This window comes from Bradysia coprophila, unplaced genomic scaffold (assembly GCF_014529535.1).
Source record: "Bradysia coprophila strain Holo2 unplaced genomic scaffold, BU_Bcop_v1 contig_350, whole genome shotgun sequence".
Classification (NCBI taxonomy): domain Eukaryota; kingdom Metazoa; phylum Arthropoda; class Insecta; order Diptera; family Sciaridae; genus Bradysia; species Bradysia coprophila.
Window position 1 is genome coordinate 9,226,998 of NW_023503608.1, and position 25,048 is coordinate 9,252,045.

General features: G+C 32.3%; 1 protein-coding gene across 3 annotated transcripts; it reads right to left on the bottom strand.

The window, feature by feature from the left end:
- Positions 1-1,203: 1,203 nt before the first annotated feature.
- On the bottom strand, positions 1,204-24,394 carry LOC119080698 (sodium-dependent dopamine transporter). 3 transcript variants are annotated; one of them, XM_037189151.1, is made up of 12 exons: positions 18,949-19,136; positions 17,791-18,111; positions 14,301-14,522; positions 5,945-6,079; positions 5,713-5,867; positions 4,641-4,723; positions 4,437-4,575; positions 4,284-4,380; positions 4,035-4,176; positions 3,735-3,972; positions 3,179-3,676; positions 1,204-1,622 (listed from the first exon to the last, which is right to left on the bottom strand). In XM_037189151.1, the coding sequence occupies exons 2-12, from the start codon at positions 17,813-17,815 to the stop codon at positions 1,512-1,514; spliced, it is 1,845 nt and encodes a 614-aa protein (XP_037045046.1). In that variant the 5' UTR covers positions 17,816-18,111; positions 18,949-19,136; the 3' UTR covers positions 1,204-1,511. The 3 variants fall into 3 exon arrangements, with proteins under 3 accessions (XP_037045046.1, XP_037045047.1, XP_037045048.1); XM_037189152.1 differs by lacking the exon at positions 18,949-19,136 and adding an exon at positions 18,174-18,252; XM_037189153.1 differs by lacking the exons at positions 17,791-18,111; positions 18,949-19,136 and adding an exon at positions 24,173-24,394.
- Between the last annotated feature and the right edge of the window lie 654 nt (positions 24,395-25,048).

The following is a 25,048-nucleotide window of genomic DNA, read 5'->3' on the forward strand; positions in this document are numbered from 1 at the left end:
CCTTGTTCACACACTCACGCTCGTACACTTCTTCCACATTCCTGTTTTTTTTAAATATTTATTTTATAAATTAAAAGTGATTTTAAACGAAATCAATAAATATGTAAGTGAACCAATAAGAATTATCTAATTTTAATGATGTCGTGTCTACAATAAATTGAAAACATTTCAAATGGCTGGCTTGAAACATTTTCATTTAAAGACCGCAATTTACTTAATTAGTTCGTTGTTATTTAAATCTTGATGTCGTAAATTTCAAAACGCTAACATTTTAAAATTTCGTTTTTAAAAATTCAAATAATATTCAACCTACTAAACACAGCTCGAATTGCCAAATTTGTTTTCTTTTTTTTAGCACAAGACAACTTGAAGTGAAGGAAATGGCTCCTTAAAAAATAGAAGTTTGAATACTTGACACCGTATGGCAAGAAAGTTTCGATAGTATGGATGTCCCAGTCCCTTAAGGACCTGGGCAGTATCCAGAAAAAGTAAGAATTTTATTTTACATGCTACATGCGTCGAAAACCGTACTTTTCGTGTTTTAAGCACTTCTTTCGACGCCCTCAGCATGTAAAATCCATTACATAACTCGGGATAAAAATGAAAAGTCTCGTTTTCGTGTGTTTATTGACCTCGGCTTCGCCTCGGATCAACAAAATTCACACGAAAACTCTACTTTTCATCTTTTTATCCCTAGTCATGTAAAATACTATAGTTGTTTGCGTTTTAAATGGAATTGGAAATGTAAATGAATCCCAAGGAGCAAAACCAAACGGTCCGTCAACGTTATGGTAAGTACAAAAGATTTTGGAAACTTTAATTTCGCCAGAAGAAATACGTATAGTTGCATCAATTGTAAATTTGTGTCAAGAATGTATCAAGATGGCTAACATTCGAGTGTCTAGTAGTGGAAAAAATTAAAATTGTTTAAGAGACTGACGGTAGGACATAGATCTATAATTTCACTACGAACAACAACAACAGTAAATTATTTTAATTTTAAATTTCCTAATAAAATGGCTTGCTATTAGAGTTGACTGTACAAACAATTTCCATGCGATATACACCTTATTCACTCAATTATAACTGCTGTGGTTCCAATTAGTGGAACCCGATTAGTTTTTTTTTCTCAATTCAATTATGTTTTATTCTTTAACTTCGCAGAAGCTAATTCTAGATTTTAAATTTCTTTGTTTAATTTTTCTCTTTTGATTCTATTAAATGTAAATTTTAATATTTTTTTTATTTTAACGTTAACTCTTATACAGTGTCTGTCTGTTTTGCTTTAAATAAACTTAGACCTACGCCTAAAAACTATGTCTGAATAATTATATATTTTGGTTTTTGTTCAATGATCAACTATATTATCTACACAGCATTTTTCTTTGTTTAGTACACAATTTATTTTTTTTGGAATAATTTCTTTTTTGCTTATACTTTTGTTAGAATTAAATTAAAAACAATTTCAAACTCTAAACGTAATAAACAGTAAATCTCGTAAACGGCAAACCTCACACTTCTTCGCCTTCTTTCGATGTGGTCAGCCGCACTTGTTGTTCAACAATAATTCCGTTTACGTTTCGTTGGGTATCACGCCATGGTGTTGTTAGAATACGGAGTCGCTGAAAATTTATTGCGAAAAATTGATTTTGTTTTGTTTTGATCTTGATGTGAAGTCTTAATTGTAAATGAGTCGAAAAGTCGAAAGATTTTTACCTTGACTGTTAATTACCTTAAGTAGTTCTGAACCAATTTTCATAAATTTGATTTCAATCGAGTCGATATAGATATAGATAAGACTCGAAACAGGTCAGGTATCCCTTGACCTGAATGTCAGGTTGACCCGAGAGTATTTGAATCTGAAGTATTCTCAATTTACCTGATATCTGAACTTCAGTAAAAGCTCAGATAAATCAGAACAGATTTCTGGTATATTTCTGGGATTTTTTTTCAGTTATACCTGAAATGAGTCGTGATTTACCTGAAATTTTACTGATTTTCAGATTTCAGGTAAATTCAGGTCAGGAAAAAAATTTCAGTTCAGGTTCAATTCTAATCAGATTCTGATTAGGTTTCAGGTCGACATGATCTGTTCCGACCCTTAGATGGGCAATATCGGACTAATTATCTGGGAGTTATTTAGTTTAGTTTGAATCAACCAGTAATAAAATTTCTCAGATCAAGTTCCACCTGCAATATCGACCTAATGAAGCGAGCCTGTGAGTTCTTTCAGAAGATATTTGGTCTGGTTTTTTGATGGCACAATAACAAGAGAAATCCTGAACCAAATTTGGAAATTTGGGTTCAAGTTCGTAGATTGGAAGACTACTGAACTGATTTTCGAATTTTTTTATTTTCTTCGTTAAAGAATCAAATTCATGAGATCTGGTTCCGATGAACAAAATTGATGTTTTGGGAGTTATTCCCGAAAGAGTTTTTCCCTGAATTTTCGATGGACGATTACTATAGTAATTCTGAACCGACAGGCATTTTTTCCAAACTTTACCAGATAAATGTGACTAGGTCTCACATATGCATTTCAGGCTTTCCCATTCCAATCAGTGGACGCAAGGCATACATGTCTTCTTTTACAAGAGCGTTAAAAATGCCGAATATTTTCGGTTGTTCGTCTACTTCCTGCAAGCGATACAAGGATAAGCCATTACTTCCTGTGGTATTATCATCTAACCTTTACTCTCGATTTTATTGTTTCTTTTTGTAGTCATTATTGTAGTTGATTTTGAAGAAAAAATAAAAACATTTTTTTGATAACTTCATCAGTCAAGGGACACATTTGGTGGGACCCAGTACTATACAGGCATGAGTATAAAATAAACTGCACATTTCGTACCTCATAAATGTTTGCAAAACATTTTGAACGGAACTCTGAACTTTTCCTATATTTTAAAACTTAGCAAAATGTCCACGTGCGTTGAAAATCACCTACATGTATGAAAGGAACAGAATTGTTGTGCACTTCATTGTCGGAGATCAACTATTTCTAAATTTTTCACTATTTCTGTTTTATCTTCTTACGTAGCCAATAATTTCAGATTTGGAACACCAATCTGATAGAAATCTTTCAGATGTAAATGTTCTCAATCTCTTAAAAGAGTCTGATAAGATCGAACTTTGCTTCTAATAAATTCGTCTAAAAACCAAGGTCATCTTCACTTACTTGTTTGATAGTCCCCGGCGTCATCAAAAGTTTCACAATAGCAACACCAGGGATCATAATCATTGAAGATCCAGCAATGCACCATCCCAGAGCGTTTGCCCACGTCGGATAGACATAGCTTTCATAACTCAGGGGCTCCGATGTAATCAAACCGTAAATTATGATAAACAATAGAAAAATTGGAGCTACAAATTTCCAACAAACACGCCAATAAATACCCGGCGTGAAGCCGATCATATCGCGAATATCTTCGCAAAATCGATTCGTCCCGTAGATCCATGACACGGCAATAGCTTCAAAGAAAACGGCTATCAAAATGGAATAACCGGCTGCATATCGATCCAATAATTGAAAGTAATAAAATCCTCCCTGCGTACAACTGGCCAGCCCGACTACAAAGTACAACGAAAATAGTCCAGCCACAAACACTTCGCGATTCCTTCCAATTTTTGGGAATTCGTCACTGAGCGCTGTGATTATTGCTTCAGAGCCACCAAACTGGACAGAAATGGTTTCGATTTTAATTGGGTATGAGCGAGTGTCATCGAAAAATTACCGAACTATCCAACCCGAGCGTCAGCAACATCATGAAAAATATCAACGCCCAAAATGTACTGTACGGCATTGTAGCTATTGCCGCCGGATATACAATGAATACCAATCCTGGACCTTCCGTGGCAACTTCGTTAATATTTTGACCCGATGAATGGGCCATATAACCGAGAATAGCAAAGATCACAAAACCAGCACTAAAACTGGTCGCCGAGTTGATGAAACTCGTCAAGATTGCGTCCCTAAAAATACAAACAGAATAAATCGAAGACAAATTTCTGTCTCCAGTGGCTCAGTATTTTACTTGTAAACATTGTTGTGATATTTGTTGTATGATGCATAAGCGAGTAGCACCCCGAATCCTGGTCCCAATGAAAAGAAAACTTGCGTCGCAGCGTCCACCCAAACTTCAGCTTTGTATATGGCATCGAAGTTTGGTTGTAAATCTAGAGAAAATAAAATAAAATTTGCATCAACGTTGGACGGCTCTGATTCAAACGTACGAATATCACATTGAGATATCTCTAAAATTGTATGGAAACTGTGTACTTACAATATTTGATTCCTTCGGCTGAACCAGGTAGTGTTATACCGCGAATTAATAAAATCAGAAGTACTGCGTACGGGAATAGTGCTGTAAACCAAACGACCTGGAACCGAATGAAATTGAAATTCCATTTTGACGTAACGAGTGATGGAAATTTACCTTCCCTGATGTACTGATTCCTTTCCACAAGGAAAAATAACATATGAGATAGACGGCCAGCAAACACAACGCTAAATCCCATTTAATCGAACCCAAATCATGAATACCCTCACTTTCATTCAATTCCAAAATGTAGCGGCTGCAAAAATTTTTTTGGTCAGAAATTGATTTTACTTAAAGTTGAATTTAAATTCGACAACTTACTAAAAATACTCTGACGCTGCAGACGCGTACTTAATGGAAACGGTTTCATTGGAACGGGTTATATTTGGACCAGCAAATTCGAACTATAAAAAGTTTGAATTTTTTTAAATGTATATAATCAAAAAGAAAGGTTTATTAACTTTAACCTCTTGAGTTATCTATTTGTAATCGATAACAATGACAAAAATAAATGGAAAAATTCTCTGATAATGTTAGCTTTTACAGCAATTTACATGTTAAATGGAATGAAGTAAAAGATTTTCCATCAAGCAAAACTTGTTAGACGAAAAGAAGTAGTAGACCTAATAATCTCACTGTTGTCTGCTGATATATACTTGCGTCTTGTCAGTAAAAGGTTAGTTTTCTTAAAACGCCCATAAAAATCAATTCGACAACGAATGGTGGGCTCGTTGGCTTGGAAGATTTCTCAAAATAACATCTTGGGTTGGGGTTATCTATTTGTTATCGATAATGACGACAAACATAAATGACAAGCTCTCTGATAATGTTAGCTTTTATAGCAATTTACATGTTAAATGGAATGAAGTAAAAGATTTTCCATCAAGCAAAAATTGTTAGACGAAAAGAAGTAGTGGACCCAATAATCTCACTGTTGTCTGCTGATATATTTGCGTCTTGTCAGTAAAAGGTTAGTTTTCTTAAAACGCCCATAAAAATCAAGGCTGTATACTTGGGGAGGTCACGCAGATACAGATACGCGGGTTACACACCACAGTTGATGATAAAATGGCCGATTTCATACAAAAATTCACCTACTCTGATGATTCTCGTCGTCTTGATGATGTGGTGAATTTTTTGTATATGTAAAGTCATCAGAAGTGGTGTGTTCCCGCGTATCTAATAAAATGGCGGTCTGCGTGACCTCCCCAAAGTATACAGCCTTGATAAAAATCAATTCGAATGGTGGGCTCTTTGGTTAAATGATACATATAAATAAAAGGAAAAACAGACTTTAATTTGAATTTACAGAGACATATCCACGTTTTAAGAACTGTTTTGGCGATTTTTAAAAACAACAGTGATATCATAAACAATTAAAAATCAAATTTACCGGTTTACAATCCAAAGTGTTCCAATAGTTACCGCAAGACGTCCATGGTAAATCATTGGTAAATGAAGCGAAAAAAAATCTCAAACACCACGCAATTATCACATTGTAGAAGAAATCAACATAAAAGGCTATTAATACAACGGCATAACCGATTCCTATGAAGAAAGTACAATTTTTTTTCTTTAGCATCCTGAACACAAAAAAAATATTTGGTCTCATATTTACACGTTACCTTTAAACAAAGGAACAAGGCGACCCCAACACGTAATAGCGCCTTTGCGATTATGTTGGCCCAGAGCAAGTTCCATGTAAAATAGCGGTATACCACCAACAACGAGCATAATACAGTACGGAATTAGAAACGCACCTAAAATTGAGTCAAATGATTTATTCGTGAATTCGAAGTCAACAAAATAATAATTCTTCATTTTCAAAAATTGGGTACTTATGTGCTATCAAGAAAGAGCGCCCGCTAATTTAAGATAATTCTAATCGTGTAAAGGCTTAGTAGTTCATACCAAACATTTAGAAAATAGTTTGAATTACTGAAGAAATAAACTTAGTGATTTATGGTTTCACCACGAAACATTTCCAAGATTAGCCTACAATTTCATGGTGATGCATTCAATCTAATAATATCTCTACAACCCATTCCCTTTTTCCCTTACTATAATTCTTGTGCTTATTGAGACACAATGAAACGCACTTAGAAACGTTTTTCCCGTCTATAAAGTATCTACTTTTTCATATTTGGAGCCGTGTATACCACACCGTATACCGTTTCCATCATTTTTCATTTTTGTAATAAAATAATGGAAATGGGGTCAATTTTTGGGGTGAATTCACATAATTTTAAGTGCCTGTAATAGCGTGTCTCTAATAGCTACAATTACCATTCCGGCGTTGCTTCAACAACGAAACCGAATCATACATTTCGAGCTGTGTTGGATGCTGAATGTGGATACATTTCCTGATGCACTGAGAAGGTAGATTATGTTGAAGTTCGATTTAGTGTTACATTGCTAGTAAAACATTTTTCACGACACGATGGGGCAAACAGCTTTTTCACCACAGTTGAATTTTTGGGGATACACCCTTGGAAAACAACTTCCTACTTTTACCTTGGCTAGCAAATAAGTATGGATTTTAAAATGCAAAAGGAAAAGTGTGAAGAGTGCCTTAGAAACGGTTAGTGTATCGCGATAAACTATAAGTTGATGTAAAACATAGTAATTTTAGGCAAACTCTCTACACCCAATGTATAAAGATAGGGAGTTAACTTAAAAATAGTGTGGAACGTGATATTGTTCCAAATAGTAAATCCTTCGCAATTAATGCATAATGAGACATATTCAGAAACACTTAAAGAACAGCGATTTTTTATGCATGATTATCCAAAAGGGGGATTGTCGAGTGAATTCTAATGTCATTCCAATGGTTCCGATTAGACCAATTTATTGCGACTAATGACAATTGAGTTGGAAAATAAAACCAAAATTAAAACCAAACTTTTCAATTTCGATTAATTAATTTACCATAACTCCTGGCAACATAAATCATACTTAACATTTTGGGATTATTAATACAAAAAAATGTACTTCCACCGAAACCCATTGAAAAAAAAGCTCCATAATCTATCCACATTTTCAGTGCTACTTTGCAATATAAATGGCTCTAAATAGAGACTATAGTAGCAAATCCGACGGTAAAGAACGTCTTAAGAGGGTGGTTTTAGTTGATGTATCTCAATGGAAAAGGGTACGAGGATCTCATAGTATCGTTACAATTGCCAGTATTATATACTCAATCACAATCCATATTGTCGTCGTTTTATCGTCAACAGGTTGTTCAGTTGAAAATAAATATTCCAGAGCTATACATCTCGGTTTATGACTGACGGTATAGCTATACAATACGTAATATAATCGGATAATAAAAGTGGATGGGAGTACATGTAGTAAAGGAATTTTTGGTCTTACTGTGAATGTGCAGTGTTTTTGATTTATCATTGTGCAGACATTATGAACTCGAAGGAAATGGCATAAATAAGATGCAGAAATAATGGCATTATTACGTTGAGACAATTGCCAGCTTGAAACAAAGAACTTCATCTAAATTCAATGAGTCAAACCTTGAAGAAAAAATGTCTGTTAGATAGTTGATAAATCGGATAATTCATCGGGTGGTATCTAGTCATCCATTACTATATGTTATCGACAACGGGGACATCAATGATCGTAAAGCTCTGGATAGAATTCTCTTGATAGCAAACTATGCTAGGACTAATAAAATAGTAGTACATTACTATACCAGTGAAGTAATTTGATATCTCGTATCCAGATGAGTAAAAGTATCCGAGAGCTTCAGCCCGAGGTGTATTTTTACTCATCCTTATACGAGATATCAAATTATTTCACTGGTCTGGTGTAGTATAACGTTACCACATTACCTCACTAGTAAAGTAAAAGATTTGACACTGTAGGATTCTTGAAACGGGTGAAGTAATACATTTAATGACTACATTGCGATACGTCTGTCATTTGTAAATTGTAAATACCATTTGAAAAATAATTAATTTAAACGTCGAAATCCGTCATTTGGAAAATAATTAATTTAGAAGTCGAAATCCGTCATTTGAAAAATAATTAATTTAAACGTCGAAATTCGTCATTTGAAAAATAATTAATTTAAACGTCGAAATTCGTCATTTGAAAAATATTTAATTTAAACGTCGAAATTCGTCATTTGAAAAATAATTAATTTAAACGTCGAAATCCGTCATTTGGAAAATAATTAATTTAGAAGTCGAAATTCGTCATTTGGAAAATAATTAATTTAAACGTCGAAATTCGTCATTTGAAAAATAATTAATTTAAACGTCGAAATTCGTCATTTGAAAAATATTTAATTTAAACGTCGAAATTGGTCATTTGAAAAATAATTAATTTAAACGTTGAAATTCGTCATTTGAAAAATAATTAATTTAAACGTCGAAATTCGTCATTTGGAAATTAATTAATTTAAACGTCGAAATTCGTCATTTGAAAAATAATTAATTTAAACGTCAACATTCGTCATTTGAAAAATAATTAATTTAAACGTCGAAATTGGTCATTTGAAAAATAATTAATTTAAACGTCGAAATTCGTCATTTGAAAAATAATTAATTTAGAAGTCGAAATTCGTCATTTGGAAAATAATTAATTTAAACGTCGAAATTCGTCATTTGGAAATTAATTAATTTAAACGTCGAAATTCGTCATTTGAAAATTAATTAATTTAAACATTGAAATTCGTCATTTGGAAAATAATTAATTTAAACGTCGAAATTCGTCATTGAAAAATAATTAATTTAAACGTCGAAATTCGTCATTTGAAAAATAATTAATTTAAACGTCAACATTCGTCATTTGAAAAATAATTAATTTAAACGTCGAAATTCGTCATTTGAAAAATAATTAATTTAAACGTCGAAATTCGTCGTTTGAAAAATAATTAATTTAGAAGTCGAAATTCGTCATTTGGAAAATAATTAATTTAAACGTCGAAATTCGTCATTTGGAAATTAATTAATTTAAACGTCGAAATTCGTCATTTGAAAATTAATTAATTTAAACATTGAAATTCGTCATTTGGAAAATAATTAATTTAAACGTCGAAATTCGTCATTGAAAAATAATTAATTTAAACGTCGAAATTCGTCATTTGAAAAATAATTAATTTAAACGTCAACATTCGTCATTTGAAAAATAATTAATTTAAACGTCGAAATTCGTCATTTGAAAAATAATGAATTTAAACGTCGAAATTCGTCATTTGAAAAATAATTAATTTAGAAGTCGAAATTCGTCATTTGGAAAATAATTAATTTAAACGTCGAAATTCGTCATTTGGAAATTAATTAATTTAAACGTCGAAATTCGTCATTTGAAAATTAATTAATTTAAACATTGAAATTCGTCATTTGGAAAATAATTAATTTAAACGTCGAAATTCGTCACTGAAAAATAATTAATTTAAACGTCGAAATTCGTCATTTGAAAAATAATTAATTTAAACGTCAACATTCGTCATTTGAAAAATAATTAATTTAAACGTCGAAATTCGTCATTTGAAAAATAATTAATTTAAACGTCGAAATTCGTCATTTGAAAATTAATTAATTTAAACGTTGAAATTAGTCATTTGTAAATTAATTAATTTAAACGTCGAAATTCGTCATTTGGAAAATAATTAATTTAAACGTCGAAATTCGTCATTGAAAAATAATTAATTTAAACGTCGAAATTCGTCATTGAAAAATAATTAATTTAAACGTCGAAATTCGTCATTGAAAAATAATTAATTTAAACGTCGAATTTCGTCATTTGGAAAATAATTAATTTAAACGTCGAAATTCGTCATTTGGAAAATAATTAATTTAAACGTCGAAATTCGTCATTTGGAAATTAATTAATTTAAACCGAGGGGTAATCACTGATTTACTAGCTCAGTAAATCACGGTAAATCACGGTAAATCACAGTAAATCACAGTAAATCAAGTAAATCAAAAATGAAGTTTCTACTAAATTTGAATCTATTTACTTCAATTTGTATTAGTTCATGAAATTTATCCTATATGTTTACGGCCACGATACTTCGAAATGTAATCCAGTGACAATTAAAAAATTTTCAAAATTTTTTGTGATTTACCGTGATTTACTTGATTTACTGATTTACTAGTGATTACCCCCTTGATTTAAACGTCGAATTTCGTCATTTGGAAAATAATTAATTTAAACGTCGAAATTCGTCATTTGGAAATTAATTAATTTAAACGTCGAAATTCGTCATTTGAAAATTAATTAATTTAAACGTTGAAATTAGTCATTTGTAAATTAATTAATTTAAACGTCGAAATTCGTCATTTGGAAAATAATTAATTTAAACGTCAAAATTCGTCATTGAAAAATAATTAATTTAAACGTCAAAATTCGTCATTGAAAAATAATTAATTTAAACGTCGAAATTCGTCATTGAAAAATAATTAATTTAAACGTCGAATTTCGTCATTTGGAAAATAATTAATTTAAACGTCGAAATTCGTCATTTGAAAAATAATTAATTTAAACGTCGAAATTCGTCATTTGAAAATTAATTAATTTAAACCGAGGGGTAATCACTGATTTACTAGCTCAGTAAATCACGGTAAATCACGGTAAATCACAGTAAATCACAGTAAATCAAGTAAATCAAAAATGAAGTTTCTACTAAATTTGAATCTATTTACTTCAATTTGTATTAGTTCATGAAATTTATTCTATATGTTTACGGCCACGATACTTCGAAATGTAATCCAGTGACAATTAAAAAATTTTCAAAATTTTTTGTGATTTACCGTGATTTACTTGATTTACTGATTTACTAGTGATTACCCCCTTGATTTAAACGTCGAATTTCGTCATTTGGTAAACAATTAATTTAAACGTCGAAATTCGTCATTTGGAAATTAATTAATTTAAACGTCGAAATTCGTCATTTGAAAAATAATTAATTTAAACGTCGAAATTCGGAAGGAGTAAAATATAGTTAATAAATATTTTGGGAAAAAGTGCGAGCTCGATTCGAAGTCTAAATATTCTTACATACACATCACCACTTACTTTGCTTTTTTGCCTTTTTTTAAAAAAATTCCATCAATGTAGACGCACGATTCCTACTTGAAGAATGATCCCTAACTTGAAGAATTGGTTTACTGTGATAAGCTATATGATAATTCTATAATACGAGACTATAATTTGTTAAACTAAAAATTTTCCAATAGAAAAAAAATCAAAAAATGTGTTCAAACAAACGAGAACCCTTCGAACTGATGTGTCAACGCACATTTACCACATACCCTCTATGATATTCGAACATAACAGTATTATACAAACGCTAAGAGTTCATAGAATCGAAAATTTACTTATTTCCTTTTCCATTTTCTTTTGCCTTTGTCACAGAAAACTTCAACTATTTCGTGTACTAAGTGTGAATATATATAATATGCGAGGATTTATACGTACAACAATAAAACATGTCTAGCTAGATAAATATATGCTATGCATATGAAGGGATATGGTATTATCACTTGCTTCGCTGAAAGAATATAATATTTTATGCTTTAGCGATGGGACGACATTAAAACGAATTTATGCGGTATGATGAGTCCATTTCCGTTTTGAAAATGAATTTGTTCGTCATGAACGACTCGGCTAGATTCATTCGCAGAACGATTTATATTTTAAAGTTTTATTGAACGATGATGGTTAGAAAAAAAAATAATTTTACATACAGTTGTGTGCTACAGTTCTTAATATACGTAGCAAATTTAACTACTCAATTTTTTTTTTTAAATCACAGAAGATTAGCTTTCAAGTACATGTACTTGTCCACACCATCACCATCCAATATTATGTCTCTACTATCTCTTCTGTCTACATTTAACAAGCAATGAAAACATTTTTAAATAAAAAATCAATACCTCAACATCCACTTCCCTATTTCTATATATAGACACCGGCATAACACCATCAACATTATGATAGAGCACCAGTTTGATGAGTATCTGTGACGCTTATAATGACAAATTGACATAACTGAGTTTAATTCAATTGTCTTGACAAAGGCTTAATTGATTTTAAAAGGTCCTTTAAATATTGACTGGCTTTATGATGATGTTACACCGGGGTGTGGGTGTTTGTCACATCTATAATGTCATATATGGTTTATAATATGTACCCCAATTTGAAATTTCAATTGAATTTGTTTGAATGGAAATATGGATCGTTTGAGCCATTTACGAGAACGGAGAATACAGGTTATGAATGCTGCTATACTTTTCATAAGGTGTACTTGCGTCGTTGTCGTCGCGACGTCGAGAATAGTTGCTTAAAAAAATTTCCTTGTTTTGTTTTAACTTTTAGAAATTTAAACAATGTTAAGAGTTCCCTTTGGACGTTAAATGGTGAGATTTTACATCACCTCACACATGGCGATTTGTACCTTTATGTAGAGGTAAATTTGGATTACCTTTATCGCTATAAAATGTGTGGAGTACAAAATGACAAAAAATAGCTATGACACACGATGTGGTTTTCGTTAGCCTCTACGCAATACTTTAAACAAAAGAAGTAGCAGATTTAATGTCTATACTGCGAAACGGTTACAGAATATTTTATGAATGTCTTAAAAGAAGTTGGAACTGAACTCCCTGTTCACAGTTTCGTTCCTCGTCCTGACATCGTCTTTAATTTTGAGATGATTGTCTTTGAAACATTGAACCAAAGAACAATATCTTTACGTAATATCGTAAACGTAAAATACATTTCGTAAATAAAATCGAAAGATTTAGACAACAAACCCGGTTCCATGCCATCTGGTATTCTACTCTCGCTCATTCGACCAGTTTAAACAAGAAATAAATCTAAAAATGTCATTTCCTTAGCTTTTCTTCTTTTATGTTACAATTTCACATCAAAACAGAAATGTATAAGCTTATCATATTCATAAACCAATCCCAAAAGACCCTTCACCATTCTCCATATAAATAAAAATAATTTCTTCGACTTTCATTTCTTTTCTTCTCGTCAAAAGAACGTAAAATGTGTAATACTTGTGTGGCGGTTAAGTTCGTGCATGGTCGAATCAACGAAAATAGAGTGTGTGTGTATGTATAACTATTTAAGAAACGGATGATTTAAAAAAGGAAAGTCTGGTCATTTCTGGTTCCGCATTCTGATTCAGAACAATAACTCAACTCAACGTTACGATCAACACAATGTGACATAAATACACTTATAGGGTGTTAGATGGATGGGAGTTTAGCAGAATTCACTCGCATAGAAAAATATTAACTTCAAATGGATTTTTATGATGTGCATTTATTTCGACTTTAGTTTTACGAATGGAAAGGAGCAAGTGAGCACTTTGGTGACCTATTGAACGAGTCGTTTGTCGTTAAAGTGGACATTTATTTTGAATTTTTCTATGGAAAAATACTTTTAAGACTTGAGCTATTGAACTGGATCGATGAGCGAATTGAACAGACCAAATGTTTGGAAGTAGAACATAAGTTTATGTCTACAGTATAGAGTAAGCGTGCTAATCCTCGGACAAGAAAAAAAACGTTTATGAATGAAAGAACAATATGTGTCCAACAACTCATTCTTGTCCGAGGATTGGTACACGCTTACTCTATGATTGTGAGCTTTTTTGGGACTATTGTGAGAACATTTTTTCATAAGCTTCAGTACTATTGGAGAACCTAAACCTAAATTCGACTGCAATTTCAAAATTACATGAGCGAGTTAGAAGTATGTTCATTCGCTTTAATTTCTCTGCCAATGCCACTGTCAATGGAGGGGAGGTAAATTATATCTTATTTAAGTAACGATGTATCTACGTATCTACTAACATCCCTTTAAGACTGAAATCATCAATTACTGGACTATAAAACATACTTTCAGCACCGACATGTATCAGGTCTTTTAGATAATTTCTGCTTCTGTTGTCTTTTATCTCTTGCTGTATGTATCAAAAATTCAAAATAAAATTTCAGAACTACTCACCACCGCCATTTTTGTAGCACAAGTAAGGAAAACGCCATACGTTTGCCAAATCTACAGCAAAACCGATAACGGATAATAAAAAGTCCACTTTTCCAGACCATGTTTCCCTCTGTTCGGAATCGGGTAGCTCGTTTCTTGGTGTACGTGATTTAACCACTTGTCCTATTGGAGACATCGCCGCTAAGGCGACGCCCTCGCTATTTTTGTAGCCACGCTCTAACCCTATGAAAGAGGAAATGAAAATGAGAAAAGAATTGTGCTATGTGACGACATAGGTACAATCATCAAAATTAAGTTAGAAAGGCATTCATTAAATAAGTATGTTCCTAAAACGTAATATACGTCGTAGGTCAGCTAAACAAAGGCAACGTTGAATCGATACCATTCACGATATTCTCGCTACGCTCGTATGGAAAACTTAGGACTAATCAGGGCCTATTTTTAGGAATTTAATTCTTAGATTAAGGACCCTAAGAATTTTTAGGATTTTTTTAAAGAATTTTATAGAAGTAAATTCCTTAAAATAGGCCCTGGGACTTATGCTGAAATAATCAACATTTCAGAACCTGGTGCACAAGATACTATTTCAATTCATTTGTTCATCCACTGATTCCCGTCCTCACACTTTATAAAATAAAACGCTCCGAACAAGGATCTAACGTACGATTAATGTATTAATGTCCTATTAAGACCCTGCTTTTCAACAAAAGTAACAATAAGCCTTAAAATTCCTGACATTTCACTTAACATTTCCACATACATAAGAAAAACAATGAATGAAAGTCATTCATGAATACAAATGCAGATTATAAATCAAATTCCTAAACATGATTAATGAGTGTTGTCAATACAAACTGTGCTTCATTATTTACAAAATTAAAATTCTTAAATTAATTAAAATTCCTTAAAAAAAAACATTTTTTTAATAGTTGATCGAATTCTCATATTCATTTTTTAAGAATTTTAATCTCAGATTGACTTGATAATTGAGTGCCCGGAGTATTTAATTTATGATCAATATAATTATTGTTTCTCGTTACGATAATCATGTGAATACTAATAACAGAATTCTTTCTTCAGAAAATGTATGTTGACAAACACTTAATGTATCATTGTTAGCACGCTCGAACATACTTTAACGTTATAATATCCTACATTGATCAAGTAAGAATTTATCTCGAATAAATTGAAGAGCCAAGTCACCAGCAAAAACTGAAAAACCCCATTTGGTTTATTAGTTATTTTATGAAGACTGTAAAATTTTATTTATAATTTAAAAATAAATCGCCTCGAAAATTAATAAAATTCATTGATTACCTCAATACTATTGAGTCAGTAGTCGATATGAGGCTAAATTCGTGTCACTGGTCGTTTCATTGAGCTGCAAACGACTTTTAACACGACATAAAGAGTCCTACGAGTACCCGTTCAATTAGAGCGAATTGGGATTTGTTTATGTGATTTCGGAATTTTATGTGGATAATGTTTGTGTTTGCATTGACTTCCAATTAAATTCGGATTGAAGGTTTCGTAAGTTTTGTCGTGTTCAGTTGAGTATATTGGTCATTTGAAGAAAAAAAATTCTAAGTCTGAATTCAATTGGAATTATACATTCTGTAAAATGGTGTAATATTGAATAACAGCAAAGGCATTCCAAATGTTATATGCTATATGCTATATCTATAGTCGATGTACGAAAAAATTATTTCAAGTTTCTGCATTGCAAACCTTGGATTTGCATATTAATATAATTTATATAAATGTTTGTTTAACCAGCAGAACATATTACGTACTCGTTCAATAATTCTGACATTAACTCACGATAAATAAAATTCTATCGATATGCAAAGTGTTACACTAAAATCTCTGAAAAAATGTAGTTAAAAAGTCTGTTGAAATAGTATATTACACTTATCAATGTGAAAGACAACTAATGTGAAAGAGATCTGGCCGTATTCGTTTTAAACTTGCGAAAGTGGTGCCAGTCAGTCCTTTCAAATGACCAGACCACGTTTGACAAATGATAAAAATTGTGCATCTTATGTGCGATCCGTGTGAAAGGCGAGGCCGAGGTCGGTCATTTCACGAGAAGCTATTTCTATCGTTTTTCCTATTGACAAGTGAGATATTTTACTTAAAAATGTGAGGTAAAGTGATCTCGGCCTCGCCCCAATTCGGTGAATTTCACTAAAAAAGTACAATTTCCATTATTTCCAGCAATGTGCTTTTTTACAATGCAAATCTCAATGGTAATACTAACAGTAAGTATGATTTTAAAACGAATGACTGAAGTACAAGAGGTTTCATTCGCACTCAAGTAAGTAAAGGTATGTGAGTGGATTATCCTGGAATAATTTTAATCACTACGAGATGTCGTGGATTAGTCATGATAAAAAAAACCATAAATCATTGGGTACTTTATCATACCAAGGCTGTGAACTTTGTAAGGTTGACTATTTCAGCCTCAATTTCTTGTAAACGAAATGAGAAGTGGACTTTTTTTTTGTTATTACAGGGTTATTTAATCACATTTATTTAAAAAAAGCAAATGCCGATTCAACTAAATTAGTATGACTTTAATTGACAAGGCTGACATTCCTGCCTACAGATAAACGCGTTTAAAGCTTAAATGAAACAAATGAAATCTTATATATTTAACAAACTTTTTGTTCAGTGGTTCGTGGTTGGACGGTACAAAGAGCATAAACATCCAAATCCAAAGTGACGAAGAACGAACCTACTGTGAAAAAGTAAAATGTACGAACGTCATTTATAAAGCCGCAAATACCAAACGTCCACATTTATCTTTTAAATTTGTAAATAAATAGAAGTCTGAAAAGTTTTTCCTTGACTATATGGCTAAAACACCGGTCGCTCATTTGAGACACCAAAGGAAGTAATATTTATAAAATGATGTTGTTATGCACTAGTATCAAAAAATAATCTAAAACAGTCTAGTGTCGTTACTATACAATGATATACTAAGTACACAATTTTTGTAACTAAAAAGTTTTGTATAAAATGAAGAGTTAATATGTACTTTACCTCCTGCAAGCAGATAAAATAACATTTTTATTTCAAACATGACTTTGTTTGTAGATTGGGCTAATGTGATTGGCAACATGAAAATAAATTCCGCCTAAAATTATCGCACTTAACAATCGTTTTGTCTATGAATGTTGGTTGGACTGTGTGCACGAATTATTTAATTAACAATTTGTTTTACGCGCCGTGCAATTACAACCACTTAACAATCTTTTGAGACGAAAAAGATTTGAGTTCAGCAGATTAAAAGCGAACGAATGGAATATATAAAAAAAATGAAATGAAAAACATTGAAAGTACGAAACAAAAAGTATTCCGGAAATTTTATTCATTAGAACCAATTTAGGTTTCCTTTTTGATGAGTTTTTTTATGTGATTTGTTGAGTTCATATTCGGATTAAATAGTTTACAATTTCTGCACAATTATATTTTGTTCATAAATTACCTGTCGGTTCCACTCGTTTGTTCATTGTTACGCAATTCTATTCAGGAGCTACTAGTGCTGTGTACGTACATATAAGTGATGTATATATTCAAATTTTTATTTTTGATTATAATCATTCAATTTAATAAAGCATTTCGGGTTTTTGCACGATTTTAGAAGGTTTCATTTATTTAATGTCCACTTTTTAATGACACAAAAGCTGATGCATTTATACGACAAAATGTTAAATATTTTCAACGTTTATTTCTGACTCCAACCAGTCACGAATTTCTGTTGTCTACGACACGATTAATACACAATTGTGGTATACGTTTAGCCGTTCTGTAATAATTACGTACTTTTGATTAAAAATGAACCGCAAATGTAGAATATGGCTTGTTAACCTGTTACTGACGGCAATCATATGATCAGTTTTATTATCGGGTCTATTACTTCCATCTTTCAAAGTATTTTTTAGGCTGTTGATTTCAAATCTTGTACTTCAATTTTTTTAAGATGTATGTTTTACTGTACAAAGGACCATATTACCCAGAGCTTGTCATTATTTATGTCGTTGTTATCGATAACAGATGAATGCCCGTATATGACGAGTGAATTTACCTCCTGGAAAGAGTTCGTTACATCTACTTACGCTAAGAAGAATGTGTATCTATGTCCAAGTTTCTGTTTTGAGGCATGGCAAGTTTGATTGTCAGGCAGAATCATGACATGTACCTTTTACCTGATTGAGATAAAGTATGTTTTCTAGACCTTCGACCGACACGGACTTGCTACTTCACAAAAACGAAACTTGGAAACTGGAATGTAACAGCGAAAAGCTTAGTAATAATGAAGTACAAGATTTGATACTAAGAGATAAACCGCATCACTCTTCCGTTTACCTTGAAATTTTGTTTACATTGTTCAAAGAAAAGAAAAAAAAACAAATCTTGACTTCCAAAGATTGATTTGATGACTGAATTCAATGTCATTAAGATTTACACAATCTCTACCGGATAGAAACGGTTGAGGGTGTCATTCCCGATTGTAAAATTCGTCGAGAGGGATGTCGTCAGTCTATGCAATAAAACAACGCACAGCGTTGAATAAAACAATAATTTGTAACAAAGATTCGTAATCGCACCACTAAATGAAATATGTCACTCAATAATCCATTACATGAGTCTCTTTCATACAATCTCAGCCAGAAAAAAAACCTTAAATTGTCACAACGTCCTACAATCTATTACACTAAGTGCCGTTGAATTGTTACACATGAAATCAAATAAAAACGACAAGAAGGACGGTACGCGAAACGGAATAAACGAAAGCTATGGAGTTATTTCACAGACAAACACGGCAAGACTAAAAGTGTTTACGGCATTCATTCAGTGACTTTTACTATACCAACCTCCCGCTCTTCGCACGATTAGGTGGGTAATTTCGGCCTAATGTGTCAACCAGTCAACCTGTTACATTTGATTTGATATTCATGTTCTACAATAAGAATCTTTTTTTTACTTTAAATTAATTCACATTTTGATGGTCACTTCGAGATACATTTTTCTCTTTCATTTCATCGAGCATTTTATGTTTTCTAACAATTTTATTTTGTGTATTATTGCTTATTGCATTTGTGAATTCATGGAATAAGTCTCTTTCCATTCGACTAACTTTTAGTTAAGTAGTTTTGTGGTTTTAATAACAGAAAACAACTTCTTTCTATAAAATACATTGCGATTGCGAGTCATTTAACAGTCCTAACCGATTTTTTTGTGAAAAAGTAAATGTGCACCGTATTTGATCAGACGAGTGAATGACTGAATCTGTAGCCTTGGCCTTGAACGAAAACAATTGAAAGATATGTCTTTATTCAGGAACTATTAGATATTAGGAGTAGAATTTGGACTAGTAAGCAACTGTCAATGTCAATGTTGTTGTTTAATAGTTATTTATCTACCAAGGTAGGTATGAAGGTATTTTTTCGCACTAGATGTCGATTGTCGATCCGAGGCGAAGCCGAGGTCGACAAGACGTCGTGTGCGAAAAAATACCGGCATACCTACCGTGGTAGATACAACGTTTTTCGCAATTTCGGGCCATAATCACCTTTCCAATGCAAAATATTACCAAAATTTCTACCAAACATTCATATGCAAACATGAATTCATTTGAACGATCAAGCAACCTGCACTAAATACACATTGCAATGTGATGAATAGAGACGCGCCAAATAAAATCAAGTAGTCAATGCTTAGTATGTACGCTTCAACAATACGTTCTGTATAATTGTGTGACTCTGTAGCCGAATGGCTATGGTCGTTGCTTGGTGTTTGAAAGAATTTTGGTGTTGGATGTTCAAATCCTGGTCTGTGCAAAGTTTTTATTTATAAAATTTAGTCTTTCTTAAAGGTACTAAGATCTGTAGCGTGCGAAAAAAAGGTGAAAAAGCCCAAGTGCGAAAAAAATAATCAAAAACGCACTGTGAAATAAATACCTTCAAAACGACACTAAATGGATGCATGGAAAGGTGATGATTATGGACCGGAATTGCGAAAAAAACAAACAATTCTTTCTTGTATTTTAAAATTTGAGGTCCTACATTTACCTAAATATAAACTAATAATCAACAATGCTTGATAGGACTATTTGTTGTTGAAGTCATATCGTATTTGAGGTACCGTAGACTCTTCTCTCTTTTCGTACTACAGTGGAAGAATTATAGAAAGTTATATTTTCAACAATTACAATCCAATCGACGTTATTCATTCCACATGCGATTTACACTTTATAATCCATATACATACGTAAATGTCGTAACGTTGGCAATGCATGTGGATTGAATAAGGAGAATTGGATTGTAAATGTAACTTCTTATAATTCCGGGACTGTATCCTTAGGAAAATTATTAAAGGGAATCATTGGAAAAGGCCTTATAAAGATTTTAATCTTTTGCTCCATTTGTATCGCTGAATGTTTGCTAATAGTTCCTAACGCATTCTAAAATACTTTTTTAACAAATGCTGGAATCGAATTCGCTAAAAAAAAGCCTTTTAGCATAAGTTAGGAAGAATGCTTTTTCTAAACGACGTTGGAAATAAGCGACGAAGTCGCGATATTTTACCACTAGTTAGGAAAAAGTATTCCGCCTCCGGCTCGAGCTGGAACCCTGTCATTCGCTAAAAAAGCATTTTATCATGCGTTAGAAAAATAACTATTACCAGGTATATTACAAGATGTGATTGCCACATATCACTCATTTTTGTCGTTGCTATCGATGACAGATGATCTAAATCTGTCAAATATAATGAAAAAGCACTGGTGTTAACGTCCAATGGTTACTCTTTTGAATAATCTCACGTTGCAAGATTTAGCCAACATTTGTGGAAGGGGTGCCCGAAAATTCCGATCGAAAATCTCGAGTTATTCATAAAAAACCGAAAAAATGATGTCAAGTCTTCTTTTTTGTTGTTCCACCAAAATCCGGGTTTTCAAAATTTTTCTTGCATTTTTCCTTATTCTAGAGAACCCAAAGTATCCAAAACAAATTAAAGAAAAAAAAAGTTTTTTGACTTGTGAGAAATGAAGTTTTGAAGGTTTGGAGTAGGGGGGTCCAGAATCGTATGAGAAAATAAAAGTTTCGAGAAAGTTGGCGGACCCCGGGGAAAACGAACCTATATGACCCACTGATAAAAAATATATATGGGGCCGATGCGATCCGAGTTGGTTTATGGGTCGCGCAATGACGAAATATGTGAAAAACCACGAAAATGAGGGTTAAAGAAAAATTGAACGTAACTAACAGATGCTGAGGTCACTTCTTAAGGTGAGTTGGATTATTTCACTTCAGAATAATTCAAAGAAACCGATTTGATGATTTGTAAGTGCATTCGCAGCTCCCAAGTCAGTCAAAGGTTCCCAATGTGTTCACTCAGTCTTTGGGTTCTTCCAAAACATTTATGGGATGTGCATCGGATATATTTATGTCTAACGAGAGCTTATGGCATAAGCTTTCATTGCAAAAAGAAATTTTTTCGAAAACAATTTTTTGAAGCTATATCGATTTTGGTGCAAAAATGTCAGGGTCGTGAACTCAGGCAATTTTCAAATGACTGTTACGTCATGACACCAACTTGAAACTTATTGTGTGTGGGCTCGTTAGAAAGCCACTGTCATTACCTTTACAACGACACCTAACACTTAATTTTAAGAGTGACCTCGCCTGACTTTGTATTACTTGGAAATTATCTGTCGATTTTTGTCTATATCAATATTGTTAGGTGTGCTCAGACGATATAAAAATTCCAAAAAAATGAAAAAAACGCATTTTTGATGCTTTTGCATCTAATCTAAGTTGTCTGGACCAAAAAAGTTTGATATTGTCGTTAAAAAAATTTTCGCATACAAAGTAATGGAAAAAATGTATGGAAAATGTCAGTGTTTTTTCACACGTTTCGTCCTTGAGCGACCCATAAACCTACTCGGATCGCATCGGCCCCATATACAATTTTTATCAGGAGGCCATAAAGGTTTATTTTCCCCGGGGTCCGCCAACTTCCTCGACACTTTTATTTTTTGGACCCCCCTAGTTTGGAGGTTTGACCCGCGTGAAAACAAATTTTGACTTTATTCCGTCATACTCAAGATACATTCCAAAAAACTTTTACTGAAAAAGAACATCCTGGAGCAGCATTTCAAGAAACAACTATTTTTCTTGCATGTTGAAAATTTGCTTATACGCTGGAAAATGGCCGATTCGTAGGAAATACTACGCACAATTTTCGATTATTTCGTTCGACGATTTTGTTTGATATTGGATGGAAATGATGTTTTATTGCTCTTTAACCAATTTTAAATTAACTAGAAAGGTTTTTGTGAAAAATCAGTAATGCGCAAATTTCGTGAGTTTTCCTATTTTTCAGTATATTTCACACAAAACTCGAATAAATACACCTGATGATTTAAGCAAATAATTTCTAGATTTTGAATCATAAATGTTAAAAATCTGTGGGAAAAAACATCAAAGAAGTTTTGCTAAGTGGTTGTAGACGTAACCCAAAGTCATTGTCGTAGAGTCAGTGAAAGCGTTTTGGAATTTTTGGGCATCCTTCCCACAAATGTTGCCCCTGGGATAATCCACTTTTTAAATTTAAGATTAGTCAAAAGTGTAACTATACCCATATATTGTGGACGTTAGTACCCGCACTATAATTGTAATGGCCCAATATATTTCAGTGTGAGTTTCTTCTTTGAAGAATTTTATTTTGAAGGACTAGACTTTGAGGAACGATATGTAATAAATGGCACATTTTAGTTGGATGCTGTAAAACAACTTTTTGATTAAAAATTGAAAATCACAAAAGATTTTGGTCCTGGCTCATTGAACGAAACCACCGAAAATTTAATCTTTGCATTTCTTAGAAATAAATGAGAAAGATATTTCTGTGACCACGTCACATTTTTCATTATCATCCCTTAATTTCTTGTTGTTGGGAAATTTAATAATGTACATTTTCCGAATAAATCTGAAAAAAAAACTGGAAAAATAAAAAAATCGGAAACTTTAAATTCCCAAAAATAAAAAGGGTGCAATTTTAGAAGATTGATATTAAAATTTTCCAAAATTTTTGTAAATCTTTTGAAGCAAATTTCTTTTTTACCTCAAATTAGACTCAGAAAACTAATAAAATTTCTAGGAAAATCCCAGTCTATGTTTCATTTTTTCAATAAATATTTTATGTCCACTTTAAAAACGTTTTTCTCATTGATTGATTGTGATGTTGCTGGTCAAACAAAAACGATTTATTGAAAAAAATTTAATGCCTCAGGAATGGGAAAAATGAGTTGTTCATTTAATCTCTAGTCAAATTCCCAAGCAATGCAGCGACTAAAATAAATTTGGTTTCCAAATCTCTTCTCTTTTATGTGCATCTCTCCTCTCATCCTAAATAATTCACTTAAACTTTTCATCTTCTGATGTGTTAACTACATAAATTGAATAAAAATTGATTTCACTTAAAAGTGGATTTCCGGTAAAATTTCAAATTGTTCTTAAGATAAAATCCTTTTTGATGATAGTGCGATTCCCACTCTCAAATTTTGCATAAAGTGTAGGTACCGTACCTACACTTTTTTCGTACAATTAAATTAAGCTATGAATATTCGTTTCTTTGTCGCAACATTTACATATCTTTTTGATCCCAATTCGTCTATTTTTATATATAATTTCTAAGTGTCGGGATGGTGTAAATGAAAGCAGAGCTTTGCTTAAACACTTTTCTGATAAAATAATATTTAATTGAATAAGTAACTTAAAACATCATCACTTTTGACAAAATAAATTAAGTTTGTGAGGAAAGAAAAAAAAGAAAAATTGTAAAAAAATTTGTATTTCTGTACCGACCTTTTCTTTGTTAAATTTGGAGCAGCATCTTCAAATGGTATTCAATACATTCAATGTCTTCACGAGGTCTCCAAAATTAATCTACTTCCACCATCAAAAACATTAGTCTTCCAATTAAATTGAAAATATTTTTATGGCAAATCACTTGACCACAATTTCCACACCAAAATAAATTTTAAAAATTTAAAATTATTATCACAATTTTGAATTAAACTTTCACCAGTTTTGTAACCAATGTTTATCAGCGTTGAAGAACAAAATGAAACTGCCATCAATACCAGACGACTATGTCCTTTTATACCATTTCCATTGCGACGATCAAGCCATCAACATCACAAAAGCTATCCACTTTGGTTGCTTCCATATACATTGTTGGATTTTCCTATGTGCGCTTTACGCGCTATATATACACACAAAATGTGTAATTTAGAAAATTCATTGTGTTGAAAACGTAACAGAGCTTTCATGAACTGAGTGTTCATAATCATGGTTGCGCTGCATATTGTTTGGAAAAGCATAATTTTCGTATTAAACCTGCCTGCGTTTGATTTGAGTTATTCACTTCGTATTCATGTTTCGAGTAACGTTAAAAGAAGCATCATTATCATTATTAAATCTTTTACTTCATTCGATCTACATTTATTTTTGCTACAGATGGAAATGTAATGTTTAATTTTATTTGTTTTACAAGAAATTGGATATATACGACCGCATCAGTCGGAGCTCATTTAAAAACCACGCCGACCCATTTTTTCTTACACTAGCACCTTGACTAATGATATAATTGACCTGCAGCAGCATTAAAATTGAATCTCTCACAAATATATTTCGTCGCAAGAACTTTGAAAATATGAAAATAAATAAAATACTTTTTGA

Coding starts and splice junctions, on each gene's coding strand:
- LOC119080698 (XM_037189151.1), bottom strand. CDS start 17,815: ATGAACAAACGAGTGGAACCGACAG. Junction 5,868..5,944: donor CCTTGTTCCTTTGTTTAAAG/GTAACGTGTAAA, acceptor CTTTCTTCATAG/GAATCGGTTATGCCGTTGTA. Junction 3,677..3,734: donor CGCTCGGGTTGGATAGTTCG/GTAATTTTTCGA, acceptor ATTTCTGTCCAG/TTTGGTGGCTCTGAAGCAAT.